A 9,999-nucleotide genomic window follows, 5' to 3' on the forward strand; every position below is an offset into this window, starting at 1 on the left:
TTTATTACATTGACGAAACTATAGTTAATTGGTGCGTTTGACGTGCAATTGGTGCAATGATTGTTAAATGGTCTTTCTTTTCCTATTATATTTAAGCGTATTTCTTAAATATAGAAATGTATGATACAACATGACACAAATTGATTTCCAAATACAACATTAAATAAATTTACTATAATGGGTAATTGTATGCGAAGCGTATTGCAAAAGTTACAAAAGAAGAAATGTGCCGAAAAGTAATGAATTAATATATCAAAACACTCATACTGATGAGAAAATATGTATTTAAGAATGATATAATTTTTAGGAGTATTATCTTGCTTATTGTGGGTCTTGATAATGCGGGAAAAACTTCGATTTTGAACTGCATCAGTGGAGGTATCATACATATGTGTATTTTGCTAAAAAAATTGTTTACTTTTGCTGAAAATTATAACTGACTTTTCAAATATCTTTTTATTTTGCGATTTTAATTACCTTAATTTGCTACTTTTCTAAATAGTTAAATAGTACATCATTTATATATTTTTTTATTAGATTCAGATAAAACCACTTTACCTACGATAGGGTTCCATGTAGTATCTTTAAAATATAAATCATACACTGTAAAAATTTATGATGTTGGTGGAAGCTCTCAAATCAGATCTTTATGGCCAAAATACTATAATGGTGTAAGTAATTAATAAATGTATAACACTTTTGTTAGCTACAAGTGCAGTTAGGATATAGATAATCCTTTTATTTCTATCCTTAATAATATTGTTTGAAACCTGTCTTTCCGTTTTCCATCTTTTAGATACATGGTCTTATATACGTGGTGGATGCTAGTGATATTTCCCGTCTTACAGAAAATAAAGTTGTATTTGGTGAATTAATTTCACATGAATATATTTCAGGAAAGCCATTGTTGTTGTAAGAAAATTAAATGTATTGCTTATGCTTGCATTGTTGTTCATGCACAGAGTACCATTTCTAGATATAATATGCACCACTTAACTACACTAAAAATACATATATGTAATATACATTTAACTTAGTAAGATTTTCATATTCTTCATTATATTTCATAATAGGCTTGCAAACAAACAGGATATAAACGGGGCTATTGATGAATTAGATCTCGTTGAAAACTTAGACATAGAACATGCTGCTAATACTATGAAATGTCCCACAAGAGTGGAAATATGTTCATGTATTTGGAAAGGAGATCAGTCAAAAGATAATACTATAGGTATTAAAAATGGATACAAGTATGTAGTTAGCTTTTTATTCTATGTTGATTATACAAAATTTAATTTTTACTAAATATAAATAAATTATATAGATGGCTGCTGGATATAATAGTGAAGAACTATACAACTTTAAATACTAGGCTTAAAAATCAAAATGCTCAAAGTGAAAGAAATATTGAAGTACAAAGCGTAGTGTTAGATTCACCATCAAGATTATCAGTCCATTCCAATCCCTTTAAGCCAATCAAAGAACTAGTTTTAAAAAGGGTAATATTATTAAAAATTATTGTTTGTTTGTTTGACTATGCTTCTATTTTACTTATTATATTATAATTTTAGGAAGATGCTCAAGCACCAAGTGTTTCTCAAAATGGTATGTACTATTTAAATACAAAATAATGTAAATACTATAGTACATTTATAAACCATATTTATACAGGTATAGTAGCAAATGGAAAAAAGCTAAAGAAAATGTTTACATATAGAAATAAGACTGCACCACTGACTACTGAGGAATCTGTCATTGAAATTAAGGATATGTCAGAAACTGTTAAATTTACTCAAAACATTCTAGAATCTCAACGGAATGTTCAGACACTTCCACCGATATTAAATCCAGTAACACTAGATACATATTCACGTGCAGTTAGATCAAAAAATAATCGTCCATATACAGCTCCAGAGCGTTCACATTTTATAAATAAGATAACAGTAATTAATATTCCTAGGCAAGTAACATAAAAGCAATATTTTTAATTGTACAGGTAATAATACGGGACCATTATTAAAAAATATGATACAATGTATTTAAAATTATATTCAGGCAAAATATTTTAACAACGAATTTTTTATATTTATCTGATATAACATGAAAAAAATATTAGCAATGTTTATTATGTGAGCGATTGTTTATGTATATAATATTTGTATACATTCATTTGTTCTAGTCATGAAATACATATATATAAATATTTTCTTCATTGTCTTTGATATAATACGCATTTAATTCATATTTATATTATTAGACAGACATATTTACATTATATTTTATAATGTATTTTTAAAGTATATATATATAGTATATTATTTTAATTATTTTATGATATTAAACACCATCTGTTTTTTATTTAAACTTTATTACATCTTGTACATTTGCATACAGATTCATGTACATAAAAGTTCGTCAAATATACGAATTACAATATATATGAAAGACTTATAAAAGCTATAGCATAAAGACATTAAAAAACTTTCGATTATAGAATAGCAGTAAAAGTGCGTAAAAATTGTATCGCAAAAGCATACTTATCACAATTTATAGTATGATAAATATCGTAAGTAGTTCCATAACATTCTCTTATCTGTAACATTATCTTGTTGAGCAACTACTTTGTTAAATATAATATATCGAGAAATTATACTAAAAATTGTAACAGTAAGGAACAATGTATCTCATATAACATAAAGAATATTCCTTTAAGGAAAATATCTTATACTAATTACATTACATGTACATAGACATACCAATGAAAACATAGTGGTCAAACCATCAAAAGCGACGTTAAATATTGTAAATTGCATCAATCAGTATTTAAAGATTACATACTTTTATTATGAAAGACTGTTATATCACGTTTCTAGACGTTTTTATAGATCATAATAATGCCATTTCAATTACAAATATAGTAATTTTTGCCATAATATTAATATTTTTTGTTAAATTCTTATCTACTTTATTTAATAATGCCTTTTTTCAAACTATGAAGCAACATAACACTTTATGTGCATCAGCAATTCCAAAAGTATATGCAAATTGCCTTGCTTATTTCATATTTATCCTCTTAACAATAGGTAATATTCGTTGTAATTGCACCTTATATAATCACAACTACTCTAATCAGGCAAGTTATATTTATCTATTACTAACTTGAAAATATTTCATTCTTTTTTAGATACGATTAGACTATTGCTTGTTATGAAAAGACACAGATTTTGTCCTTCTGACTTTTGTACAATATATTTAGTAGGCATTAAATATATATTTCTTAAGTTGTTTTGCATTACAATGGTTAAAAAATAGCTTTTTTCAAAATACAATGTCGAAATTGTACAGGTCATATATAAATTACTTATAAAATTTTGTTCATAAAGCAGCAATCACAAAGGCAATCAATTTTAGCTATAGTTTTAGCACTGTTGTCTTAATTTTACTTTCCATTTGTACTTATTATATATCTTACTTATAATGATTTTGAATATACTGTATTAAATTTTTGCATGACCACTATTACATTCATTCTATGCAGCTTTTTTAATAATTTAAAAACTGTTAAAAATTATAGCTTGAGATCTTATCGTTGTAAATTTCTATTATAAATATTAATCTTACAAAGACATAAAATTTGTAAGATTCCTTAATCTAGACAAGTACAAAAATTTATATGTAGCATAAAATCTACTTTATATTGCTATAATGTTTTGTTTTGTAGTGCAAATATTGCATAATATATAATGGCAGTTTTTATAAGATAAATGCTATCATTTAAATGCATTACGTTGAAGTCACATCAAGTAGAAATTTTCACAGGTAAAATATTATCTTTGAACTTCTAATAACAATATGATTAATGCTATAAAGGTACATAATGTATAAAGGTACATAATTAAACATGGAAGAAACGAAAATGTTAATCCCTTGCCATATTTAGACGAGACTGAATCGCGATGATAATTTTGAGTTAAACCTGAATATCACGAGTCAGGCTCGTGGTCTTAATCTCGGGCCAAGTATGAATGTCTCGAATAGTGTCTTTTTTCTAAACACGGACGCGACACTCTGTCTCCGCCGATTCGACTCCTTTCCCGACCATTCGAGAGCAACGTTTGGGCCCGGATTCTTCCGAGTTAAATTGTATGGCAAGGGATTAATCTTTCATAAAGGAGGAAGAAAGAAAAAAACGAGTACAATGAAAATGAGAGTAGTAGGAAATAGAAGAAGTAAAGAGTACAGAATGCGGAGTCGACCTTGACCGACTATTGTCAACATTACATACTGCTCCTCGATGAAGTCCGGGAAAAATCTTGAAGACTCACTGTAATATGAGCAAAATTGCTATCAATTTTCCCTGAAATTTGTCAAATGGCGATATGTAATGCTGACTTTGGCCGGGCAAAGTTAACTTTTTATACCTTGTGGACTGTAGAGCCCATAATAGATACACATTCCAAACTAACAACAACAGAGAACAATGTTAAAAGAATGACATGTAAAATGTAAAATATGTAAAAACGCGATACCCATTTACTTGGAAAGGTATCATTATTTGTAATTAAAAAAATACATATATATATGTACTTTATAGCATATCATATATCATAAATCTTTTGTGCATAAAACGACTATACAATTTTATTTTTAGGAGGTGTAAACATTACTAAACGAGTTAACATCGACGTAATGCACGGAATTTGTTTTTGTTGATGCATTGTGATATTATCAGGAGTATTGGATTCAAAATCAACAGCAATTCGCAGAGAAACAAATGTGAGCAAATGTAACAAGTCATGACGAGTACCATTTTTTCGTAGTTCTAGGCACAACGCTTGCATGAACCACGAGCCGCGAGTAGTATTTCTCCAAGAATAATAACCTATACATACAAGTAATATTTTTTAAACTATATTAATTGAAAAAAATTTTCCCTTGTGGATATAACTCAAAAATGTAAAAATAATTTCTTCTAAAAAAAAGGTAAAACTATTTCTGAATTTTTCAGCATGTATCGTTAAATTATTTAATCATGAAAGTGAAATCATTTAATATTATTCTGAATGTCTGTATTTATAACAGAAAAATAAATTATATATTTAATAATATAATAAAAATATAATGGATTTAAAATCAACTTTATCTTGAAGTTATATTTACCTGGTATTGTGGAGTATGCAATTAAAAAATCTGCATGACATGGTATACGGAATGTTGTAACTGATTCACCATCAGTTTCTGTACGTTCTTTTAATGTTGTACCAGCATCTAATTTATCCCCTTGACAAGCTTGTATAAAAAATAGTTTTGGTTTGCCAGCAAGCGTAGGACATCTATCAGATGTAAAGAGAGACCAAATGGAGTCAGGCTTATAAGAAGTATCATGAGCATAAAGTATTCCTAAATCTCCATGGCTTAATATAGCTACAACTAGGCAATCATGTTCAGAATGGTCCATGTCAGCAACTGTAAAAAGAAAGTTATAACTTGAAAAAGTCTATTCAATGCATCTTCATTTATATATCTTCATGCAAAACCCAAAACATATTTTTCTTGTGATTAAAAACAAAGTTCAAAATTATGAAAGGGAAACATCAACCAAGTACCTCTTTCTAAATTTTTCATTATATCTCTATGTGTGTAATTATGAAAATCATTTACTTCAAAACCAAGATCTTTAAATGTATTGACAAGATTTTCACAATCAACGTTTGTTCCACATCTTGGTTTAAGATGTGTAATAGTGAAAAATTCATGGTTAAAAATAATAGCTAATCCACGTTTTGCATGATTCATGTTGTAATATGGGGCATAGCGGTCTGTGGGTGCCGTTTGTAATAAAGGGCCCTTGAGAGGACTGACGCTGTTTCTGGAAAATAAAAAAAAATAGCATGCAAAATTGTAACTGATTACACATAAAATTAAATTATCCGGGATTTGTAATTCATTTTCATTGTTTTATGGACACTTTATTATTTTTTTATTAACATATTGTAATGTAAATAATAAAAATTGAATTCATAACAAAATAAAACTGTTTATAATTAACTCTAGGAATAAATATATTTTCTTACAATTCAGAATTTCATGCAAATAAATAACATCTATCAATACGCAATATAAAAAACAACGAAAATATATTAGTGATTGTATTATTGGGATACATTGTACGATGTGTTATGTGTACATGATGCATTAAATCTTACCCCGAAAATACCAACGCATCTGCGACATCATCACTGTATTTGTTACTATCATTTATACTATCACTTTCTGTTGAGTACATCGTTTTTTACTTTGAAAATAATTTTCACAGCGAATAATGCAATTTATAGAAGAATAGAGAGTATAATGGCGCGCTACAGCGCGCGTCGTGACTCATATACTGTCAGTTACTACACACTACTACAAACAAACATAGAAACTACAGTTACAGATCTGAAAATTCTTATACCGAAACCATACGACAGATGAAACCGTCCGTTTCCTGAGTTGAAGAAAATCAAGATGGAGGGCAAGAAAAGGTTTTGTTCTGCGCATGCGTAATATATACACATATATATTTATATATACACATAGGTACTATGAATACCTCAGGCAGAGAAGCGACACTCCACTCATCTGTGTCTGCTCTGCAAAAGGAGAGCTATTCTTCCTCGCCATCTTAACATTTTTCGACTCAACAGACAGATGGCTTTCCCTAGCGAATGTCCGGACCACGGTCTGACCTGTTTATATGACCGTGATAAAAACATTTCGCAAAAGCAAGTGCCATCATGGTAAGAGATTTGAAGGTTAAATATAACGTCTAAAAATCATGTCAAGTAAATCATTATGTTTAATGTATTTTTTCATATACACTACATAGAAAAATACTATACTCTATAAAAAGATAAACGTTGTAATAAATATAGCAAAAATAGAACAATATTTACTAGATTCAATTTTGAAAATTGATATCTGTTGATGCTGATATTATATTTATAATAATACTTATGGAAAGAATTTATAAGTTATATTTCCATCACTATGTTGTATGTCTTATCTTGACCCAAAAATGGTTAACGTTTTAAATTATTATAATAAATTTATTATTATATTATTATAAAATTATTATAATAAAATTATTTAATGCCAAATTAATGCTAACTATTTTATTGAATATGTTGTATGAATACAACAATGATTTTCGTTTGTTCAACAATTTATATTTTACTTATATATATTTATATTTTATTTATATTTTATTCAAAATATATTTCTTTTGATTAATTGAGCTGTAGGAAAATTGATCTAAGAATGGTACAAGTGTTCAATATTTTATGACTTTTTTATTGAATGTTTCTAACTGTTATCGAGAAACAATGCGGTGTCTGTCATACATATTATAAACTGGTCTTTGTGTATTAAAATTTTTTACATGAATGTAACCAATGATATTAGTGTTTTTTTCGTAACGTACATTTTTTGTATTACTTTTTATTTTTACACAAACCTGTACCAATCACTTATGGCGACTGTGATAAATACGTATATTTTGTGTATCGATCAATGTAACATCATTATGACTTATCTAGGAAATTTTTGAATGATTTATGAAAACTTTCGGGTAGTAATCGCAAGTAGATTTATAAAAATCTTATTGATATAAAAACATTGTTACTGGTAGAATAAAAATCGAGCCACATAATTTACTGATTTAAAGAGGAACTTGAAATTTTTCCACCTCTAAATCACTATTTTAATCAATTAAATTATTTAACTTATGCTTGTATTTATCGTATTATAACATTAACTTTTACTATAATGGGGCGGAATACCTATCCAAAGACGAGAAATTGTTAATTCTAATTGCAGACTAGTAAACTTGTGACCGTTTCTTATTCTACCAAAAGTATAATCTTGTATGTAAACTAAGTTCGTTGGGTTATTCTATAGTTTCAATTTTTATTCTCTTTGGCAATGCTTAAAACACATTTGTCTTATTGTTAAATATGTGAAATTATGTTAAAGCAATCTGCACAGCTTTTAATGTTTTTAGATACTCAAAATATACGAACACTTGTTATTTCCGAAATTTATCGATTTCTATAAATCCCGCGTATAATCAAAATTTGGTCCATGTCCAGTTTTCGTGGATAATAAAAAGTTATGAATATCTATAAATGTTATATAGTATTTAAAACTGATCATCTAAACTACATTAAATTTTTAATAAATTTAAAATAATACGCATTGTAACTTAACAACAAAATGAAATTATTAATTATTCTTAAATGCTTATCAACAAGCTCTAAAGCTTTGTTGGATCCATTGAATATGTTCAATGTGCCATAAGTAGGTACAGCTGTGTCATATTACATGAAAATATTTTATTTTCTTAGTGAAGTTTTTCAGGTCTTGGACAAGACAACACACATGACATTTGATCATTTAAGTTTTCAGTGGCGTACTGTAGGATCAAATCATAGGCCTCCTAACAATAGATAAATAGGTATATAATCATTAAGTTGTAGAGACTTATAATAATCTGAACTGACTTTAAATGATATTGCAAGTAGGTAATTTAATGTTCAATATTCAAGATTTAAAATGTGATCTCTATTATTTACTAGTAATATTTCTTTCTAAAAGTTAGATCTTTTCAGTATAAAATTTTTCATTTTTAGATGAGCAAAATTTATCAGGAAGTATATTACTCAATTGTTAAAAATTAGTCAATAATAATACAGTAAGCTTTGATTCTCTTTTAACATTTTACTCTTTCTAATATTTTCACAAAAACTTATAATTTTGTGCAGATATTTATAAAGCTCTACAACTTGTAAACCAAGACCGTGTATCATGTATTTTAGGATATTATTAAGTAGGTATAGGTAGACATTGCCTATATACAATTGCAACAACGTTGCATGTGCCTACTTTCTGGCAATCCTAAGTAAAGCTTACAATTTGAATAAACTTTTTTTGATAATTATGTCTTTAATAAGTAAGTAATAATTCTATTAGAAATAACAGTGCAGTATTTGAACTGTTATTATCCTGTATCCATTTACATGTTATATTTTCTAGTTTTAAAGTATTCTCATACAATGCTTGTATGTTTTGGTTCTGAGAAATAAGATAATTATTTTACTATTATAACTGGCCAATAAGTATTTGCCACTTTTCTTATATTATTAATCTATTTATCATATATACAAGTAATATACAATAATCTCGCTTAATGTAAGTATTATTATTATCCTATTTTCAATAATATTATAATAGTTATATGAATAGAAACTTGACCGCATCTAATCCGTCAGTGTGCGCTATTGTTGCACACTGGAATATAAATACATTTTTATATAAAATTTGTATAACCTACATGAATCATTGTAAGTATATCTTCTTTTTAAATCACAAAAGATATAAATGTCATAATTACTACACAAGCTGGGGGGCCATGGGCGGTTTCACTCTGGCAGTAGTGTTATATACATATAATTCTAAATCTGAAGTTTCATTGAACGAAAGATCAGTTCCTTTGAGAATTTGTGTTAATTCTGTTATATAGAATTTATTTTCTAATACTGATTCCATGTAAAAATTGATTCCACCTAAACATTTGGTCTAATATAGTTTATTATCTATTTCTCTCTTTTTATAAACTTAGGTCAATGTTAATCTAATTGTTTTAATATTACGAAGTTTCTCCTGCTTTTAATAAAAATAATAACTGAAATGATACATTTGTTTTTATTAACATAATTATTAATGTAATTCTTCTACATTAAAATGTGAAAATAAATCCTATATATATAAACATATGTATATGTAGGTATATAGGTTTTGATGTATCTTTAGAGATTTTGTATGTTATAAAAATATCTTGTTATTTTCATCGATTATGTATTTCATTATTACATAAAATTCTTGATAAATTTCTTTAAAAAAATTTGAAAAAGTAGGAAATTTTCCTATGTATTTTTTCTTTTTTTTTTTGTTAAATCTATA

The 9,999-nt window shown here is 27.2% G+C and overlaps 2 protein-coding genes across 5 annotated transcripts; one reads left to right on the forward strand and one right to left on the reverse strand.

Annotated features, from left to right (window-relative positions):
* Positions 1 to 9: 9 nt before the first annotated feature.
* On the forward strand, positions 10 to 4,781 carry LOC122567092 (ADP-ribosylation factor-like protein 13B). 4 transcript variants are annotated; one of them, XM_043725281.1, is made up of 9 exons: positions 10 to 236; positions 308 to 378; positions 538 to 671; positions 797 to 912; positions 1,074 to 1,250; positions 1,325 to 1,499; positions 1,572 to 1,605; positions 1,672 to 1,960; positions 4,652 to 4,781. In XM_043725281.1, exons 1-9 carry the CDS (start codon positions 178 to 180, stop codon positions 4,668 to 4,670), a joined length of 1,074 nt encoding a protein of 357 aa, XP_043581216.1. In that variant the 5' UTR covers positions 10 to 177; the 3' UTR covers positions 4,671 to 4,781. The 4 variants fall into 4 exon arrangements, with proteins under 4 accessions (XP_043581216.1, XP_043581215.1, XP_043581217.1 ...); XM_043725280.1 differs by lacking the exon at positions 4,652 to 4,781 and adding an exon at positions 2,395 to 2,514; XM_043725282.1 differs by lacking the exon at positions 4,652 to 4,781 and having other exon boundaries at positions 1,672 to 2,207.
* LOC122567095 (caspase-1-like) lies at positions 2,350 to 9,982 on the reverse strand. The gene is made up of 4 exons (XM_043725288.1): positions 6,207 to 9,982; positions 5,607 to 5,869; positions 5,161 to 5,466; positions 2,350 to 4,882 (listed from the first exon to the last, which is right to left on the reverse strand). The coding sequence occupies exons 1-4, from the start codon at positions 6,284 to 6,286 to the stop codon at positions 4,632 to 4,634; spliced, it is 900 nt and encodes a 299-aa protein (XP_043581223.1). The 5' UTR covers positions 6,287 to 9,982; the 3' UTR covers positions 2,350 to 4,631.
* Between the last annotated feature and the right edge of the window lie 17 nt (positions 9,983 to 9,999).

The sequence above is a fragment of the Bombus pyrosoma genome, linkage group LG4 (genome assembly GCF_014825855.1).
Source record: "Bombus pyrosoma isolate SC7728 linkage group LG4, ASM1482585v1, whole genome shotgun sequence".
NCBI classification, from domain to species: domain Eukaryota; kingdom Metazoa; phylum Arthropoda; class Insecta; order Hymenoptera; family Apidae; genus Bombus; species Bombus pyrosoma.